General features: G+C 36.0%; 1 protein-coding gene across 7 annotated transcripts in view; it reads right to left on the bottom strand.

The window, feature by feature from the left end:
* Nucleotides 1–21,850, bottom strand: part of NLGN1 (neuroligin 1) — an 875,108-nt gene that overhangs the window by 673,671 nt on the left and 179,587 nt on the right. For all 7 annotated transcript variants that reach the window (XM_079155132.1, XM_079155131.1, XM_079155135.1 and 4 more), the window contains exon 2: nt 13,094–13,906. In XM_079155132.1, the coding sequence (XP_079011258.1) occupies nt 13,094–13,586 (493 nt within the window). In that variant the 5' untranslated portion in view covers nt 13,587–13,906. The remainder of the gene's footprint in view (nt 1–13,093; nt 13,907–21,850) is intronic.

Raw genomic sequence — 21,850 nt, forward strand, 5'->3', positions numbered from 1 at the left:
GGTCTGCCCCAGGGCTTTGCTCAAAAGGAAAGAAGAACCCAGAGCAGTAGCTGTTAATTTACCTCAGGAAGCAGCGGCCTGTAATCAGTAATTCAGCAGCTGCTGTATCAGTAGCCAAAGCATTTCTAAGCTTTAAAGAAATTTGTGCAAGTATGGTAAAGGTCTTTCTGAAAAAAAAAAAAAAAGAAAGAAAGAAAGAAAGAAAAGAAAACCAGATGGATACAAAGTTTTAAACTACTGCTTCTTGGCAGAGCAACTAAGGTGGGCTCAGGTAACAAGGCTGATATAATTATAGTTTTGGTTATGCCTGATGTGTTTTATTCTGATGTGCATACTTTGTGCTCCATACACGTTTAAAGATTTAATTAAATGCTTTATTATAGGGAACACAGTGCCAAATATCAGCATCATTACCAGTTTTTTTTTTTTTTTCTTTTTTAACAAAAGCAGCTATTCTTTGGATTTGAGATTTTAATATATATTAAGCTCACCTTTACTGGGTAATAGTGACAGGGACATCAACATAAATGTCCTGTTTCTTATTACTGGCAGGGTGTCATTGGGCTGTAGACTCCCTGGGGACAGAAGACATGGCTGCCCAACTGAGTCACTAGTGTTGTGAACAGACAGGGTGCTTGGCCTGCTGGAAGCTCTGTGGCTGAGAGATAGAAGGGAAACACTAGGCTATAAAAGCTGAGGCAGTGCTGTCAGAACACAAGGCAGAGCAAAGCACCAGAGACACCAAAAAGAACAATAATCCAAGAAGAAAGAAAATCGTGCTTGCAATTGTTCAAGATTCTACCTAATGACAACCTGAGGCCCCAGTAAACATTCCAAGGGTTTCATGTTTTCCTTTGAGAATGTCTTCATAAAAGACCATTCAGAGTCACTTGTAATAGAAAACATTGGATGTGATCATTATAGAAAAATGTCTCTTCAGAATCCAAACTTCTTTACAAATATATTAATTTTCATTGGAACAAAGTTAATTCCCTAGATAAGATGATTTCCAACTTTTTGTAAAAAATAAAGCAACAGAATCCCCTTTGTTCTACTTCAAAAGAGAAGAAAAGAAATCCTTCCACTGGAGGTACAGGTGGGGGCTGAGTTGTCTAGGTGGTGCCAGGTATGTGGGAGTCTGGGCCATGTGATGGTGGGGAGGCTGGATAAGTCGAGAGACTTGCTCGCAGGCTGCTTGGCTCCTCGTGTAGAGCAGCTCAGAAGCCTCAGGATCTGCCTGGATTGTAAATTACCGTGCCACATATATATTCCAATTATTTTTGATGAAAGTGTAGAGAGAGGCCTGACTGCTTGCTGGAGGAAAGATGGTGATCTGAGGTAGATGGAGGAAAGGAGTTAGAGCTGGCTATGGCATTTCTGTTCCCAGGGATGCCCCGCAGGGACACAGTTGCTCCTGGGAGGCCACATCTAAAAGCGAAGAAAGGACTGTTTAGAGGGAAAAGAAGGGTGGGAGGGGTTGGGGGGAAGGGAAAAAATAATAGAATGAATCAAACAACATTACCATATGTAAATTTATGATTATGCAAATGGTATGCCTTTAACCCGTGTACAGACAAACAACATGTATCCCATTTGTTTATAATAAAAAAAAATAAAAATAAAAAATAAAAGCGTATGTATGTCCTAATAATTTCCCCAGAGCTCCCTCTTCCTTTCCTGGGAGCCTTTCTGCTGCTTCTTGGCAGAATTACACTTTGTGTCCCAGTGTCACCCCTGTGCGGTTCATACTTCCTCCCCCATACCCTCCTCTTCCTTTTACTTCCTGTTTTAGTTAGCTTCTTCATCACTGTGACCAAAACACCTGATAAGAACAATTTAGAGGAGGAAAAGTTATTTGGCCCTCAGAGGTCTCAGTTCATAGATGGGCAACTCCCTTGTTCTGGGCCTGAGGTGAGACAGAGCATCAGGGCAGAAGGGTGTGGAGGAGGAAAGCACTTCAGGACATGGCCATCAGTAAACAGAGAGTGCTCCACTCACCTGGGACAAAATATAAAAACCCTAAAGGCACTTCTCTAGTCACACTGTGCCAGTTAATCCATATCAATGGATTAATTCACTGATCAGGGTAAGGCTTGCATTACCCAATCATTTCACTTCTGAAAATACTCTCATTGTTTGACACGTGTGCTTTTGGGGACACTGAATATCTAAACCATAACACTTCCCACTAAGATGAACTGTGTGTGACAAGAGGTTCTGAAGAAGGAGTCTGAAAGGTTTCGGGGAGAACAGAATGGGAACACTTTTGTGAGAGAAAGAAAGAAAGGGAAGGTGTCTGGGTCACCCTCCTAAGATGAAGAGAAGCCATATCATTTCCTTTTTAGTGTAACTATTCAGATGAGCTTCGCCTCACAGTAAGGGGAAGAAGAGTAAAGTGGAGAGTAGACAACTATGACCACTGTTCACTAATCAGATTTTCTACTTTTGAAAATTGCTAATTATTGTTACAGTGATTCCAGATCCTTCTATTATGATTACTTTTTGTCATTGTTTAAATCTGATTTTTGAAATATTTTATATGCTTTGATGAAAATTATTCATCATAATTATATTTCTTTAATGATCTTGTTACTTAGAAACTAAATGAATAGGGTTACAGTAAAGAAACAAGTAGGTTTTAAATTAAAAATTATTTTAAAAAGAACTTTGTCCAATTACCTAATTGTGATAAATGAAACAGAATTGAAAATTAATGCTAAAACAATTTTATATTGATAGGAGCTTAATTTTGACTGAAAACAAGTTTGCATCCAAGCAACCATCTGGATAAAATGGTTAAAATTCACAAAATATAAAAAAAATAATGGGAATCTTTTTGTCTACACAAAGTCAAACACTTGGGTATTTAAAAATATATTGGACTAATCTTATCTTGATGGAAAAGTACTTAGAAACAACTTTTAAAATTTTGGTTGAGGAGGGCTGGGCTTGTGGCTCAGTGGTAGAGCACTTGCTTGGCACGTGTGAGGCACTGGGTTCCATCCTCAGCACCACATAAAAATAAATAAATAAAACAAAGGTACTGTGTCCATCTCCAGCTAGAAAACATTTTTAAAAAATTTGTTGGAGAGCAGAGAGAATTCATGTTTGTCAGAAGGTCCATTGTGGTGAAGGCAGAAATTTGTGTTTTGATTTGAGCAGGAGCTTCAGCACTCCAAACTTGTACAAGCTATTTAATCCTAATACACAATAATGTTTTAAACTACAAAATAGGCATAGGATTCCACCATTTTAAGGTACTTATGGAGCTGCAGTTTGTAAAAAGCAAAAGTATCCTTGGCGTCTCAAGAATTTAAGCCCATTTGGAACTTCAGAACATGGAAGTTATGGGTTAAATTATGTCTTTCCTAAATTTGTATGTTCAAGTCCTAATCTAGGAATCTCAGAACATGGTGACTTTACCGGGAAATAGTGTTATTGCAGATGTGATTAGTCAAGATGAGGCGTTACAGAGTCTAGATGAGTTGGGTTCTAATTCAATTTACCTGGTGTTCTTATTTTAAAAAGGTGGAGGGTGATAATTTGAACACAGACCTATAAATGCCATGTAAAGAGACACAGGGAGAAGATAGCCATCTAAGAGTCAAGGAGGGAGGCCCAAAACGATTTTTCTCCATAGCCTTTAGAAGGTAATAACTCTGACACCTTAATCTCAGACTGTAACTTCTAAAACTATTAGGCCAAAAAATTCTGTTAAACTCTGCAGGTTTTGGATTTTGTAATGGCAACCCAGCCAACCAATACAGTGACAAAATATTATAGGGGTTTTACAAATGCAATTAAGGTGAGTTCCAACTGAATTAATGTGGTACCTCAATCTGATGACTAGCATCCTTATAAGAAAGCCATGCGACTCTACAAGACTCAGGGGACACAATGGAGAAAAAAGACATGTCGCTACAGAGACAGAGATGGGGATGATCCAACTACAAGTGAAGGGACACCAAGGACTGCTGTCAATCACTAGAGGCTGGAAGAGGCAGGAGATAATCCTTGAGAGCCTCCAGAAGGAGTCAACCCTCATTGACTCCTTTACAGACATCTCACCTGAAGAACTGGGAGAGAGTGAGTCTGTTGTTTCATGCCACACAGTTAGTTAGGTCAGTCCTGGGCAACTGATGCAGGAAGTCTTCCATTACATATATGTCCCATGAAGGGCTATGTGAAGATCAGCCCGGCACGGAAGACAAGCTGCACAGGAGCTCAGTCATACTATGTGGAACCTAACAAAGTTGATCTTAAGAAGTGAAGAGTAGAATGGTGGTTACAAAAGGTTGGGAAGGATGGGGAAGGGAGATATGGAGAGAGGAGGACCAATGGGCACTAAGTTATAGTTAGATAGGGGCAAGAGGCTCTGGTGTGTAATTATTGAACAGAACTGTACTACACATAACAATTATGTATTAAATATTTCAAAAAGCTAGAAGAAAGGAATACAAATGTTTTAACTATAAAGAAATGATAGTGTTTGAGGAAGCAAATGTCTAACCTGATTTAAATATTGCACAATGTACACATATATCAAAACACTGCCTTATTCCATGTGCAATTTTATGTCTTTAGGTATCAGTTAAAAACAAATCAACTTAGGAACAGACTCCCTCAGTAAGACTCCTAAAGTGCAAGAAGTAAAGAATCAATAAATGAAGTGATATCAAACTACAAAGCTTCATTACCCCAAAAGAAACAATCAAGAACGTGAACAGAGAGCCTACAAAATGGGAGAAAATCTTTATCACCAGCACCTCAGATAGAAGACATACAAATGATCAAAAAATATATGACAACGTCTCTAGCAATTAGAGAAATGCAAATCAAAACTATACTGAGATTCCATATCTCTCCAGTCAGAATGTCAATTATCAAGAATATAAGCAACAATAAATGTTGGTGAGGATGTGGGGAAAAATTTTGACTTACACTTACACATTGCTGGTGGGACTGCAAATTGGTGCAACCACTCTGGAAAGCAGTATGGAGATTCCTCAGAAAACTTGGAATGGAACCACCATTTGACCACCTATCCCACTCCTTGGTTTATACCCAAAGGACTTAAAATCAGCATACTACAGTGACACAATCACTTGAATGTTTATAAGCAGCTTAATTCACAATAGCCAAGATATGGAACCAATGTGGGAATCCTACGACAGGTGAATGGATAAAGAAAATGTGGCATATATACACAATGGAATATTTCTCAGTCATAAAGATGAATGAAATTTTGGCATTTGCTGGTAAATGGATGGAACTGGACAATATCATGTTAAGTGGAAATAAGCCAGTCTCCAAAATCCAAAGACAGAATGTTCTCTCTCATATGTGGGTGCTAACCCACAACAAGGGCAAGGAAGATTAGAAGTTCACTGGACTTGACAAAGGAAAATGTACAGAAGGGAGGGAAGATGGGACTAGGAAAGACAGTAGAATGAATTGAACATATCTTACCTATCCACATATATGAGGACATGACCAGTGTAAATCCACATCAAGTACAACCACAAAAATGGGATCCTAATTGAAAAAAGTTATACTATGAATGTAAAATATTTTAAAATATACTCTACTCTCATGTAAAAAAATTAAAATCATAAATGGTAAAAAGAGCAAATTTTTAAATTTTAATAAAAAAGAAGGTGTTTGGTTAGAAATCATGCTTCTATATCTAATTCAAAGTTTAAGATGATCCAACCCAGAAAAAGTATGTTGTGATTAGCAGAATTTTTGAAGTTTGGTCATGTTCAAAACTACTTCATCATGTACCACCATCAGGGAAGAAGATAAAATGTGTTCATAGGAGAATTTTATAAAAGTCTGTAAAATTATCAATAAAATAATGGTAAGTACCATAGAAGTCAGTTAGGCTAAGATTGAATCATAATTATTAAGTTCATAGTGTTCTCTATATTGAAAAGAATATATAAGAGAATGATATTACATAAGATATGAGAAAGGATAGCAGTTTCTATGAAGGATTTATTTTGTAGAATAACTCTATTTTTCTGGTAGCATGAGTCTTAAACATTTTCAACATCAACCCTGGGTTCTATAAGAAAAAAGTATTTATTCTCTGGAAAAATTGGGTTGGACACCTATAATGATCTTTTAATCAGTTGTTTCAGGAAACTGTCTTGGCCTGTCAGTAAACAATGGAACAACTGACCTTGTTCTTGTAAAACTTTACAACCCTTTAGATCTACTTCATTTCAGAGATCCAACTTAAGCAGTTCAGCCTGCAGAAGACTAAACCACATCTGTCCATAGCTACTAATTCAAATGTGAAGTCAAATCCTTGGTTTGACCTGATTTCCCATTCATCTTCAAACCCCAAGTGAACCAAATGTTACAACTGTCTCAGTGTGGGGTTGTTTTTCTACTAACAAGTTGGCCACCATTTTCTATTTGATCTATAACCCCAAATTAACAGGATTGTTGTTGTTGCTATTCTCTTTTTGTTTTGTTTTAGCTTCTCCATTCTAAAGAAGTTCCCTAAATATAGATATAAATAAAATAAATATAATAGTTATAAATATACATAAAATAAATATATATAGTTAGTTGGTCAAAAGATTAATATCTGAGCAAAATAGTTAACTTCTTTGGTCCTCCATTTCTCCAAGTGAGAATAAGAATCTCACAGGATTGTTGTAATATTAAATAAATTAATGTGGCCAAATGCCTAGAATAGAGTAAATGCTCACCAATGTTAATTAATTCTAACTCCTATCACCTTAATATTACATATCAAAAGATTAAAAAAAGAGAAAAAAAATCAGATGAGAAGAGAATCCCACTACCACTTCTATCCATGTATTCATATACCATGCCTAGCAACATGTTAAAGCATATGCCTATAATTTTTTTAATCCCCAACCCCAATTTTGTACTGAATCCCATCTTTCTCATGAATACAAGGACATTATTCCAGAAGTTCAATCATCTTTATCCTGCATTTTAATTATTTCTTTCCTAATACATATAAATATTTCTTTATTTCTTCCATCTTAACCTGTAGAAACAAAAACAAACTTTATTGTCTTCCTCCCTCATGTTTTCCTGCTCCCTCTTAGAACAAAACTTCAAATAATTATTTATGCTCACAGCTCCAAATCAGTTTTCATTCTCTCTTAGGTCCAATACAGTGTGTAAGACCTACACCACCCCATAGTTCACTTGCATAAAATTGATCCCCACATTTGCTTTGATTCATTTTCTTCACGTAACTTCCAGGCCATTGACAACAACAACAATCTAGATCAATCTCCTGTTATACTTTGGATCTTAAATGTGCCTCAAAGGCATATATGCTAAAGATTGGTTGCCTGATATTGGGAGGTGCTAGTGGAAGAAAGTCAGATGATAGGTGTATGCCATTAAAGGTAATATTGGAACCCCACTCCTTCCTTTCTCTTTCACTTCCCACCTTCCCTGAGGTGAACAGGTTTCATTCGCCACACATTTCTGCCATGATGCCACTGCCTTAGGACTGGCCCCAAATAATGGGCCAAGCAACCATGGCTGAAATCTCTGAAACCATGTACTGAAATAAACCTTTCCTCATTATAAGCTATTTATGTGAGGAATTTCTTATAGCAATGGAAAGCTGATTATCAAACCTTCCACATTATGGGTAATTCTAAGTTTCCATTGCTTTCCTCTCTCAGATCTCTTAATTTTGTAATGTTCCCAGGGGTTGGTCCTTTGTATCTTTATTGTTTATATTCATTGGCTTTCTTTTATTCCCACTTCACCTCATAACTTTAAAATCTTTACCTTCTCTATCACAGATACTTCCAAATTTACTTGTCTGCCTAGATATCTCCTGAACTTGGTATCTGGAAGTTGGCTCAGGACATTGGTTCCTCAATATCTACATTTGGGTGTCTAAAAGTCATCTCAAATTTAATATGTCCAAAACTAAACTTTAGCACCTTCCCACTGTACTATTCCATAAACCATTTTATACCCCTTTCCGTCCATCCTAATTGATAATTCTGTTCTTCCAGTTATTCAAACAAAAATCTAGGATTCTTTCAGAGTCTGCATCAAATTGATCAAGAAATATAACCTTCGAAATATGACCTTCAAAATATGTGGAAAATCTACCACTTCCATCATCACTACCCTGGTTTGGGCCTGAACCACGCTCACTCAGCTCTTGCTGGAATACAACAGCCTTCTACTGTTTTCCCCATTTCTCCATGTTCCCCCACAACCTACTACCAATACATTGACCAGTGTCTTTTCAAAATCTGAACATTCTCTCTCTCCCCCTCCCTTTTCCAGATATGCTAGACTCCTAATTGTTCTTTAAATACGTAAGACAGAATCACACTTTAATTTCCTTCCACTCTGCTTTGCTCTATCCCCAAATATCTACCTCATTTCCTTTAGTTCTTTGGTCCCAAAAGGACTACCCTGACTGCCTTCCTTAAAATTACATTCATCCTCCACATAGGCATTTTCTATCCTCCATACTGTTTATTTCTTTCCTTTATTACACCTTTCCAATTAATTGTTTATTGTGTTTACTGTTTATAACCTGCCTTCACATACTAGCCTGTGAGCTTCAGGAAGACAAGGATGATTTTTCCTCTTTAGTCCAGCAATGTATCTCTTGAGCCTTGAGTAATAATTAGTACAGAGTAAGCACTCAATGAATATTTGTTAAATGAATAAATAAATTGGTTAGAAATGTATGAGCCAGAAGAAAGAGCATTTTGGAATATAATCCCCTTTAAAATCATAAACATGTTCACAGTAATAGGAGTCATATTTACACATATTTAATTAGGGAAAAATAAGTCCCTGTGTTAAACAACCAAATAAACCCCGAATTTGTGGAAAATATCCTGAATGAATTCAGTATCACCTCAGGTAAAAATGGTTAAGCAGAGCATATAAAATACTCCTGAAAACCAAGAACAAAATGTTTAAGAAGTGATGAATTATACCAGAGCCATCTATAAACATTCCAATTTTCTGCACAATAAAAATTGGGATAAATGAAAAAATGGGTTAAAGTCTCATGACTATGGAAATGAAAATTCTGTATTCACCTCAGAAAAGCTATGCAAATAATAGTAAATGTGCTGGAGGAATACAAGGCTACACAACTCTGGAGTATCCAGGAGCCAATCAATTTGTTTGTGGATTCTCTAGGTCCCTTGTTCCTCTTTCTCATGTTTACTGCCTAGTATTTGACCACCTTGCTGTTTGTTAGCAACTCTCACAAGAGAGCAACCTAAAGAAACAAAGGGAAATAAGACAGTTAAAGCTACTGCTTAGTAGCAGTCAAAGGGAATCTTTGAGGATTTTAGTCCAGAGAGTAATAAAATGAGTGTACTATTAAAAGCATTCACTAAAATGGATACTACACATGCTTTTGGAAATCAGTGGCTAACCTTGGTTTGGCCCAATTCAATTAAGGTAAACTTTGAGTCTGTCTAAAATATTGTCAACTGAGAGAATAAAAAGAACTCTTGATGTATTTGAATGAGCGTAAGAAGAAAGGAAGGAGGGAAGGTGGAGAGATCCATGCCTCTGCAACAGGATCATGTACAGGAGTAAATTTAACATAATGGAAACTTTTCTAACACGATCAAGAACTAAGGCCATATCTACTTCTACCATCAATAGCAGTAGAAAATGGGTTAAAGTAACTGCTTCTCAGAACCTATTTACTTATTTGTAAAATACATATTAGTATACTTTTCTCAAAAAGTTGTAAATGCTTAAATGGACAAATTCTATAGAACACCTAGTATATAAAAGCAAATATCCTCCCCATCCAAATTTTAGTTTCTATACTATCTGCCTATCTGTGCAAGTGTTGATAGTCACCTCATTTTAAAAATTCATTCCACTTTTCAATTTTGCAAGAATGAAACCCTGAAGAAATATCTAGAGGGTAATTAACATATGGCTAAAATTATCGTGGGAAATATAAAAGGATAGATTAAAATGTGCAACTGGGACCTATTTTAGAATGAGAGGTTGGCTATGGATAAAACTGTTTCTTCTCTTTAAATGCAAAGGAAAATATTATAAAAACTCTATTTAAAAATTATAATATGGCATCTTGAATGAAGGAGAATATTTTCTTTCTTTTGTGTAGACCAGAGTGTAGAAAATGCACTGCTCTTTGTAAAGTTACTTGAATGTAAGTTCCATGGGAAGAGGACTCTTTTGTCTGTCTCATTCATTGCTGACTCCCCTGAATACTACAAGGTTTATAATTGGCAATTAGGAAGTGGTTCTGAATGAATTCAGATGCACAGACTATAGTGTACTTGGCACAGGAACAGGGGTCCATCTGCCTCTGCAAATGAATGTACACACTTTACAAGAAGAAAGGTAAATAATAACAAGGCAGAATTTTATTGGCACCAAGAAAAAAGACAACACAACTATTCACAAAGTTCCTGAACCATCATTTATAAACATCTGGAATTCTGCTGAGGAACTAGTATTCCATATACAGTACATATTAGCATATGCATAAATAGGTATGAAATGACTAATGATTTCTTGAAACAGGATAATAATGATTTTTGGAAGTGACCAAAATAGTCACTTCATAGTAGAGAAGAAAGAATAAAGATTTGGGTGGAAAAAATTTTCTGCTACTCTAAAGCCAAGCTCTGAAGTTGGTTATTATTTATTTTAAAAATACTAGTTGTATGGGGAAAATGCATTTAAATTCTTTGTTATTCTGACTTTGAATAAGATACAAAGAGCTAATAAGTAAGCAGAACTTATTTAATAAAAAAATATATATTGAATTCCCAAGCAAAATAATTCTAAAGAATGTTTAATTAATAATATATAAAAACACTACAAACCATACAGTCAAGCAGGCATCTATAGATATTGTCCCCAGTCCAATTATGAATTAGTTCAAAGTCTGCCAAGATAAATAATACAGCCTACACACCTCTTTGCCAACTCTCTTATAAAATAGATGGAACCAAAAATCCAAAGAAGAATGAAAACTACATTTTTAAGAAAACTTTTTCTCTCTGAAGTTGTATGAGAAGAAAGGTCACTTTCTAATTTCCGAGTTTAACTTTTGGTGCCTTTATCTTTTTCTTGATCATACATATTTTTGTATTATGCTCTATTTATGCATTCTTCAATAGCATCTTTATTTATGACTTTGTGAATCAACATCTTTGTGATAGGAGGTGAAAGTCACTTAGCTAATTACACATGCCTGATAAGCTGCATAATAATAACTACTGCAGTATTGTACATTAGTTGGAGACATGTAAATTACTGCAGTTATTTTCACTGGGGGAAAAACAAGAGACTTGTTTTTAGTTGTTTAAAACACCCCTGTCGCCTTCATTTCCACCTTCATAAGTATGCTATGCTTTTAACCCAAATTATGGCATCAATTAAAAAAATGGAAATTAAATTCCATTCTATAAGTGTTACCAAAGAAACAAGAGCAAGAACAAAATAAATGTCAGTTCAATACAAATACTTCTGATCCCAGTTGAGAATTTTGTCACTTGAAGTGTCTTTCACATGATGCAATCTGGTAAAAAGGAACAGTTTAGACCCTCCCTGCCCCACAAGGATACAGTAATGAAATCTGACTTGGTCCAGCCCAGAGTTTGGAAGTGCATAGAGAGAGAGAATGTGCAGCACTAGAATATTAATATGACTTCTGTATGAAGATTAGGAATTCTACAAAGTTATGAATAAGGTCAAAATAACACTTAGGTGATTTACTGTCATAGAAAATCTTCCTCTCCTATGAGTGATTTATGGAATGTTATGTAAAAACAGAGTGTGGACCAGCTACATTCAGATGCAAGCTTGCAGCTGTCAGAGTCTACATTTGCTCAATCTGGCTAGAGGATGATTTGAAGGTTGATTTAATTGTAGCTTCTGAATCATGTTCTTCCCTATGTTTTAAATTGTTTAACATAAATATAAAAATGTTAAAGTAATTTTAAGATGGGAAATATTAAATATAAAATAAAAAATCCCATTCCTTCTGGAAGTTTAACGGAAAATGTAAAGGCTCTTGGAAAAAAATATTACCTAATAATGCCAATTGCCCACAGTTATGGCAAATTTACCCTGATGATGAGAAAGTTCATAGAGTATTAGAGAGAAGCGAGAATAAACAAAAAATAAACTCAGTGACGGAACTTGATCCATTTGAGGAGGAAACAAATCTGAATTTGTTCAGAAAGAATTCAGAGGTCAAAACTGATCAGCTAGTGGATAGCACTTTGTGTGTTCCTTGCAGGCAACACATAATACTCTAAGTGTCTTCTTCCCCATAAGCAAACTCAAAGCAGAGATTCAATTCTTGCCAATGCTACCAGCACTACAACATAAGGCATCATCAATGAGCTTTGCCAATGTTCTTTACTCAGCTGGAGCTCTCCTCAACCATCTTCCTATTACCTGCCACACTTCATCAAATTCCAAATATCACCTAATCATCCACTTCCCAGCATCAGCAGAACATCCTTACAGAGAGTATCTTGTTCTTCTTCTGTAAGCTTTTTACTCATTTTTTAATTTTCACTTTTATACATACCTCCTTTTCTACATATTTTCTTGCCGGGTTTTCTGGCACATTCCTTGGATATTCTTTTTACTGAAAAATGAATAGAAGACTAGAAAATAACATGGCGCTCCATCACAGACCGCCGGAACATGCAACGCCACTATCTAACTTAATATGCTCCTGCATTTACTGAGTGCGAAAGATCCCCATTTGTTGAGCCTGCACATGCAATGAGGAAATGTTGATGCATCTTCTCAGAAGTCATTTGGTAGGAAATGGAAATTAGGAGCCCATTTCTACCTAAGAATACGTGCTGTGGAAGAAAGAAAATGAGTAGGCACAGGGAAAAAAAATAACAGATATACTGACACACATAGACAGAAAGAGCAGCATGCAAGCATGTAAAATATGTCTACATGCCGACAGGAAAAGCCATGCATACTACCAGTAAACATCAATTAATATTGTTAGAACTTAGAATAGAAATATACATATATATCTATATATATAAATCTCCCTGTTTTTCCTGCAAAAACTCACCATCCTCAGTTGGGACATATATGTTTAAATATAGGCAGTCTTCACTCTGGTCTTGTACATACGAGGAAACCACATCCAAGTTATTAGTAAACCACACAGGAAGCATGACTTCTGGCAATCTGCCATCAATGATATTCTGGGGACACACAGGAGCAAACTGAGTGGCATTCCTGACATCCGACCAGGGAGATGGTGGTTCTGGAGGCTGAAAACGATGTTCCCCTGTTGGTGGAGCTGCATATGGAACTCCAAGAAACTGAATAACAGGCCCCAAAATTTCATTATTGAGTTCTTTCTTAATCCCTCTTATCTTGCCAAAGTTGGTAGTCACCAGTGGGTCCACATCATCCAATTTTTGTGAGAGCACATGGGCAGCCTGAAGCAAACATCCCAGTACACACAGAGTCAACGAGGCGCCCAATCCCCTGTGTACCAAGCCTGCCATCACTGCTCTCCAAACGTAATCTGGCCACATGCATCTGGGCCGTGCCATGATCCCACATTAGTTGTCTGGCTGTCTGGTTACAGCGAGGCAAATGTATTTATATCCACTCGAGATGGACTGAATAATGGTAGAATACGCCTCCAATTCCTCAAAAGTGAGCTGGTTGAGAAAAGCTCAGAATGCTCTTCGTGCAGCAAGTATCTCCCATTGATTTCACATGTATTGAAGCAGCATCTTCAATCATCACTATTTATCAGACCATATCCGATTGACCATTCTGTTTTCCATAGTAGCAATTTGGTGAGAGTGGCCATTGACTGTAGATTTCCCCCTTATAAATCAAATCCAGTTAGCTGCAGGTCTATATCCTAGAGAAAATGAGAATAAATCATTAGTATGAACAAGCTAAAATAGACAGAGTGATAACTAAATGTTTTATAAGCTACAGAAATACAGAAGTATTAATTGTGGCTAGAGTCAGGTAACTTAAATATTACCATGGGAAAATTATGGTTTGATGTGAGATGACAAGTGAAATAACTGATTATTAGATTATTGAGAACTTGCCTGCTGACTTCATATACACTGAAATGGAAGCAGGCCTTGTCAAAATATATGGTTGAAGGAGCATTTCACAGTAAAGTATTTCTAAAATACTGTAAGTTAGGTGTGAAATTTCCCCTCTATTGATAGTTCAATCACTTCAAGTGATTACAGAATTAATCAACAAACGTATGCAAAATTAGAATCCAACAGCAAAAAAAAAAGTTTTAAAAAGTTGGTAGTGTATCAATGGAACATAAACTCCATAAGAATGACTGTACATATTGAAATACAAAAAAAAAACCTAAAAGTGGTTCCCAATCCCCATGCTTAGAGGAAAAAAACAAAGTTGATGTCAACTCAAGAAAACAAAAGTGAGTTCAGCTACAATTTAAGTCCAGCTACCTCCTAAGGTCAAGTTCATTGCTATGTCTCAGAAATTTGCATAAAATACTGATTATTGAGCCCCTACTTTACATATAGACACAAGAATTTAGAAGTCACTAGACACAATTCAAAGAAGGGAAAAATATTCAGCACCTTCTTTTTTTTTTTTAGACCAAAGTTTCACCAGCTAGCTATATATATTAGGTAACAATAAATTTGCAATGTGTAAATGAATTTCTGAGTCAAAGTCAATATGTTTTAAATTACAAATTTTGTTCTTACCGTTTGTTAGAGATCAAAGGAAGAATATTAAAAAAGTGTGGTAATTCAAAAGAACAATCATACCTAATCATGGCATCTTGCATATTAACACTAATCAAACACCTAACAGTGTTTACCCAGTTCAGCTTAAAATGCATCAGAATAAGCTGTGACATTCTATGAATGCAATTCACAGGGTAGTCATACGGTAACTGCCAAATAGCATGCGGCGCAGAAAATTTGTCTTTTCTTCTTCAAGCAACCTTTTAAAGTGCTTACTTTGAAAATAATAGTGTTGATTTGTATTAGAGATGGTTCCATCCTGTCATATTATGGGAAGATTCCTGAAGAACTGCTGGTCTGGCAGTGAGACTACCCTGACTTTGTATTATTTAAAAGAAGATTGTAAAACCTATATAGGGCATCAGGAGATTTGGCTCTGTCCTGGTGTTCCTTTAGCTTTGAACAATCCATCACAGAAGGCAATAAGAAGATAAATGTCTTTCTTCAAGAATACTTTGGTCCGTGTCAATTCTCATACTTTTGCTGTGAAAGCACATTACCATACAAAGATAGGCTTACACCCATCCTACTTATGTCCCAGAACAATGGCATTTATGGAAGAGTTAGCTACATAAACCTATGTATACTATGCTTATTCTTGTTTGGGATCATGGTGAGCCACAGCACAATAGAGTCTTTCCTGTTTACTCTTTGGTGTTTAAGAAGAACCATCTTAATAAATAAGATAAAGAACCAGTGGTGAGGCCTTGAAAGTCTCCATCAACCATCTTTATTTAGCCTAATTTCCAAGTACAGGGATTTCCAAAAGTGCTTGACATAATTGGTATCTCATTAATAATAATAATAAAAAATATTCATGGTTATTGACAAAGTAATACAACATTTCCAATACTCACAAATCCTGAACTGTGTTAAGAAGAAAGGGGCTCTTGTTTCTCACTGATTTTTAAGATCTTAACACAAATTAAGGAGGATTTGAATTCTGGATGACATGGTGAATCTTCAAATATTAATGACTTCGGCTTCAGAGGTTACAAAAACATCCTATTTTACATGCATATATAAAGAGAGAACTGTAGTATCTACCCAAAAAGTTTTTCCAGAAATCATTATTTGATTCAATATATTTAAAATTGAATTACAAAAATGTTTATTTATGAATATTCAAAATATAGAGATTAGTGAATATTCTGATAATATTATAGAAACAGAGAAAGTTCAATGATCTACCCTATTCGTCCAAGTCTAATGTAAAAATATGGCCTGCTCTGCCTGGTACAGCAGCATATATGCCTGAAATACCCAAGGACTTTTAGGAAGCTGAGGCAGGAGCACCACAAGTTCAAGGCCAACCCGAGCAACTTAGTGAGGTCTTGCCTCAAAATAAAAAGTAACATGGACTGTAATATAGCTCAATAGTACACCTCCCTGGGCTCAATCCCCAGTACTGGCAGCGGGAGAGCATTTCTAAATTACTGAAATATTAAAACATTATATGCCTATATATAAAGACTCTCAAATTTGCTGACAGTTTTCTTCCTTATTTATATACCACACTCTTAGCTTTCAGGCATTCACATTTATTTACAACCATCCTATAAAATGAGTTCAACTGTTATCCCCTTTTTACTCATGAGGAACTGAGACTCGAAGATGTTAAATATAGTTGCCAAGGTCTCTCAACCAAAGACAGATCCAGGAGTCAATTATCACCTGATTTCAAAACCATTCTCTTGATCATTTCATGATTCTATCTCTAAATTTAAAGTTATCACTTTTTTAAAAATTTGATTCTAACATTTAAAAATGCATTATAAAAATGTTTACTTATGTATATTCAGAATATAGAGTTTAGTGATTACTGTGACAATATTATAGGAACATGGGATTTTAAATGTTCTACCCTATTCTTAATGGAAATATAGATTTGATTTTGCTATTTTCACCTTGTTTTACTCTAGTTCTAATACAGTCATATATGTGATTACACAAGTTCATGTTTAAAATAATCTGTATATTATTTTGGTTGCTATTCATGTTAAAAAAATCTTCAAGACCCAAATTCATGACAACCTAGATGTTCATATCCCAGACCTTAAACTATACTACAGAGTAATAGTAACAAAAACAGCATGGTCTCCCAAAATAGACAGGGAGACCAATAGTACAAAAAAGAGGACACAGAGACAAACCCCCATAAATACAGTTTTCTCACATTAGACAAAAAATGCCAAAAACATTCACTGGAGAAAAGATAGCCTCTTCAACAAATGGTGCTGGCAAAACTGTAAATTCATATACAGCAAAATGAAATCAAACCCCTATCTCTCACCCTGCGTAAAACTCAACTCAAGGTGGATTAAGGACCCAGTAATTAGACCAGAGACCCTGCACCTAATAGAAGAAGAAGTAGGTCCAAATCTTCATCATGTCGGCATAGGACCAGACTGTCTTAACATGACTCCAAAAGCACAAAAAATAAAAGCAGGAATCAATAAGTGGAACAGGTTCAAACTAAAAAGCTTTTTCTCAGCAAAGGAAACAATCAACAATGTGAAGAGGCAGCCTACAGAGTGGGAGAAAATCTTTTCCACATGCACTTCAGATAAGCACTAATCACTGGAATTTATAAAAAAACTCAAAAAACTTTACAACAAGAGTACAAATAACCCAATCAATAAATGGGCTAAGGAAATGAACAGACAATTCACAGAAGATCTATAAGCACTCAACAGATATTTGAAAAAAAATGTTTGACATCTCTAATAATAAGAGAAATGCAAATCAGAACTACCCAAAGATTTTATCTCACCCTACTTAGAATGGCTATTATCAAGAATACAAGCAACAATAGGTGTTGGTGTGGATGTGGGGACAAAGGTACACTCATACATTGCTAGTGGGGTTGAGAATTGGTGCAGCCACTCCGGAAAGCAGTTTGGGGATTCCTTACAAAACTTGGAATGGAACTACCATTTGACCTAGCTATCCCACTCCTTGGCCTATATACCCAAAGGACTTAAAATAAGCATAGTACAGTGATGCAGCTACATCAATGTTTATAGCAGGTCAATTCACAATTGCTAGATTGTGGAACCAATCTAGATGCTCTTCAACAGACAAATGGATAAAGAAACTGTGGTATATATATACACGATAGAATATTATTCAGCTATAAAGAAGAATAAAATTATGGCATTTGTAGGTAAATGGATGGAGTTGGAGAATATCATACTAAGTGAAATAAGCCAATCCCAAAAATCAAAGGCCAAATGATTTCTCTGATAAATGGATACATAATGGGGAGGGTGGGTAAGGAAAGAATGGAGGAAGGATGGATTATGCAGAGTAAGATGAGGGGTAGGGAGGGGGTGGGGGGAAGGAAAGATAATAGAATGAGACAAACTTCATTACCTTGTGTACACATATGATTACACAAACGGTGTGACTCTACTTCATGTACAACAAGAGAAACTAAAGTTGTACTCCATTTGTGCACAATGAATCAAAATAATAATAAAAATATATACATATTTAGAAAAAAGCAAAAAAAATGATACCTATAAAAGAATTATGAAATATTCACAAATTGGAATTCTATGCCAGTGTAAATAAAGGATTGAGACCTCAAATATCAGCATAGATAAATCAAAATTCTTGAACAAAATGAGTGCTGAAGACTAGATTTAGTAAAATACTACCTAAATAAATCTTAAAGTGTGCAGAATAATACTATTTATTACTCATACATACATAAATATACAATAATAGGAGGGTTCTTATCCCTGGTAAGAGGGGGAAATAATAAAATTAATTCTAGCAATTCTAGCAATTAATTAGTTAATTGACATATAAGATAAATGTTGGTGAGATACATGCACACACTCACAAACATCATTATTATTATTTTCTCTATATTTTAAATATTTTAAAATAAATACATTAAAACAGTGAGATCAGAAAACTCCTGCTCACCAGGCCAGGCAAGACTCATGTTACCAGGAGACTGGCCCATCAGCCCAAACAGGACCGGCCTCCCTTGACTTCACAGTGAACAGAGGTACTAGCTCATATGTTCTTCCATTATTTCTGCCCTCGAGGTAAAAAAAAATGTATGGTCCTATTAACACGATAAAATAAAAAATAAATAATATTTGAAAGGGTATAATAAATTGCAATATATTAACTGAACTTGCATTAGCTCATTGAAATAGCTGGTCCCTCGATTAGTTTGTTCCTTGGTGACCCTGATGAAAAGTAGAGAGAACCATCTGGAACATTAGATAATTACAGTGAGTAACCACATGCATCCAATCTTTCACTCACTCAATGAAGTATTTATTGGGAGTTTACAACATGCAGACTTTTGTGCTACATGTACAGAGAACTTACAGACAAATACAATGTCCTCATTGCTCCCAGGTAACCTGTAATATTTAAAGGAATAAGTCCCATGAAATAATGGCCCTAATGGAAGATAGAAAGTAACATGTATTCAATAAATACATGATGAATGGGTGAAAGCAAGACCAAGCAGGAAGTCTCTAACTTATAACTTGCTGTAGACTTTTATATGTCTTTAAAAAAATATTATCTATTTATTCTCTGCTTTATTTTCATATTTGTTTTTATTTGTTTAATTGTTGAATCCAACATTTCCTTATTGAATTTTCGAGGACTTTGTACATGTCTGTGTTTTTATATATTTATATTCATTTTAAAATGTATGGGGAAATGCTGTACACAGCACAAGTATGGGTAAATTGCAGGTGATCTGGATTGTTCGTAGGTTCATCACCAGAGACACCTAAGCTTGACGGTTACCCTCAGCCAACGCTATGCAATATATAGTTGATACTTTTAACTCACAATGGACATCTTTAAAAAAGTCATCGTGAATGCTAAATTAGGGAATTATCACTCCTAGGAAAAGCCGTGTGTGTGTGTGTGTGTGTGTGTGTGTGTGTGTGTGTACTAACATATCTATGTACCTATCTCACACAGATTTTAGATTATAACCTTAAATGTTTAAAGTAACTTATCCTAATAGACTTCATCTTCTTTATTTTACAAAAGAAAAACCAAGGTTTGGAACAGCTAAGTACCTTAGGCCACCCCATTATCAGGTGTCAGAGTTGGCATTCAAATCCCCTCCAACTGGACCCAGAACATAGCTCCTTGCCCTGCACCCTGCTGCCTCTACCATCGCCCTCCTCCATTCATGGACCTGAAAGAAGCATGGCCTAATTTGACCTCAACTGGAAATGGGCTCATAGAGCAACTCAAAGATTTTAATGTTTTCTTCATTTCTGTGAAATGACTGAGAAAATACTGTGAGTTTTGAGTCAAGTTTTCCAGATAAATTGTATTGCATAGGTAAATTTGCAAATACAGAAACTGGAAATAATGAGGATCAACTTAAACAGCTAAAGAAAAATAATGTTTTCTATCAATGAGTCTATGAGTTCTTTTGAGATCCAATGGCACTAGTTTATCCTTGTCAGTAGGGCTGTGTAACAATACTTGGATTTGGTAATGATAGTTTAACAAATAAATTCAATTTAATAATAAATATTTTAGTGGAGAATCATGGTTTTTAATGGCCAAATCTGGCCATATAATGTGAATGCACCTATGTGACCAGCTCCCTGTGTTCACCTGAGCCCTGAAGATTTTGGTTTCCTAGGTCAAGATGTGTTGCATGCACCCTTGTGATGATTCAAGACTTGGAGACAAAGGATCTACCTTGGGAACCAGTAGTGGAAGAACAAAGAAATCTGAGTCCGAATTTTTCTATTTAATACACATCCTTCTCTTGTTGTTTTGCACCATATTCTTTGCCTACAATAAAGTTGTCCAATGAGTATAAACTGTTTGAGTCCTTTTATTAACTGAGCACTTAAAGTAACTGATGTAAAACTAGTTCACATATTAAGTACTTAATAATGGGATGATTAAACAAATAAATGTAATTATTTAAAATGTTTGGTTTCAAAAGAAGACATAGGATTCCTCCACCTACTGGATTAGGAAAGAATCTATGAATTGGAGGAATTTAAGATGAGATTCAAAGACAGAATATTATGTGGACATGTGCATGTGGTCACAGAAAGGATTCCAGGTAGAGGGCACATTCCAGATTTATTGGGAAGAATGTGCAGTGGATAAGGTGGTGTTCCCACTCCCTGGAAGTAGATCACATCCCAATGACTGGTCCCTGCCAGAGTGCAAAGGTCTGACCTTCTCTCATCACTGAAAACAATGCTTGAAGGGCTATTCCTGCCCGGAAGCTCCCCATGGAAATGGGCAGAGGTAGAATTGATGGAAATTCTCTCAATCCCTGCTGGTGATCCTAGTGCACATCATAATAAGCTACTTGCAGACAATCCTTTTTCTCAAACATTTATTTTTTTCCCTGGGAAATCTGACATATGACAGAAAGGAAAGAAAATGCCTTGTTTGAGGAGGGCCCGGTCTAGTTTGGCCAGAACACAGAGTAAATGAGGATGAGCACTGGAAGAGGCTGAAAAGGCAGGCTGGAGCCAAATCAAGCAAGCCCTTCATTAAGAGGCTAAAGTGTTTGGATTTTATTCACTGAGTGATGAAAAGCCATTAAATATTTCCAGCAGGGGAAGAATATTATCAAATTTATTCACAGGAAAATTAAACTGGCAGTATTGTAGAACAGGGATCTCCAAAGCAGTGTGTCCATACTCCACCCCAAGATGATTCAGGTGAGATAAGGAAAGGAAATATTTGAACTTCTATTTACCATTCTCACCCACATAAAATGAAATGAGAAAGAAATTGAGCTTTGCTAATGCAGGCCTTTGATGTGACACCAGCATGTTCACAGGGTTATGTGATGCATATAGCACTCAAGGTGTCCTCTGCAAGGTAGGTGGTCTGTAATTGTCAGCAGTGACCCTTCATTGTCGTCATTTCATGCCAGTGCACAGTGGTATGCTAGAGTTGACATCACTGGACAAACAGAATTATACAATTTTTCTCAAACTATGCTTAGAGTAGTGCTCACAAAGTGGGCTACGGGATTAAGTCTTGCCCATGAAGTCAATATAAATTAAAGGAAATAGCAG

The sequence above is a fragment of the Sciurus vulgaris genome (assembly GCF_902686455.1).
Source record: "Sciurus vulgaris genome assembly, chromosome: 10".
NCBI lineage: Eukaryota > Metazoa > Chordata > Mammalia > Rodentia > Sciuridae > Sciurus > Sciurus vulgaris.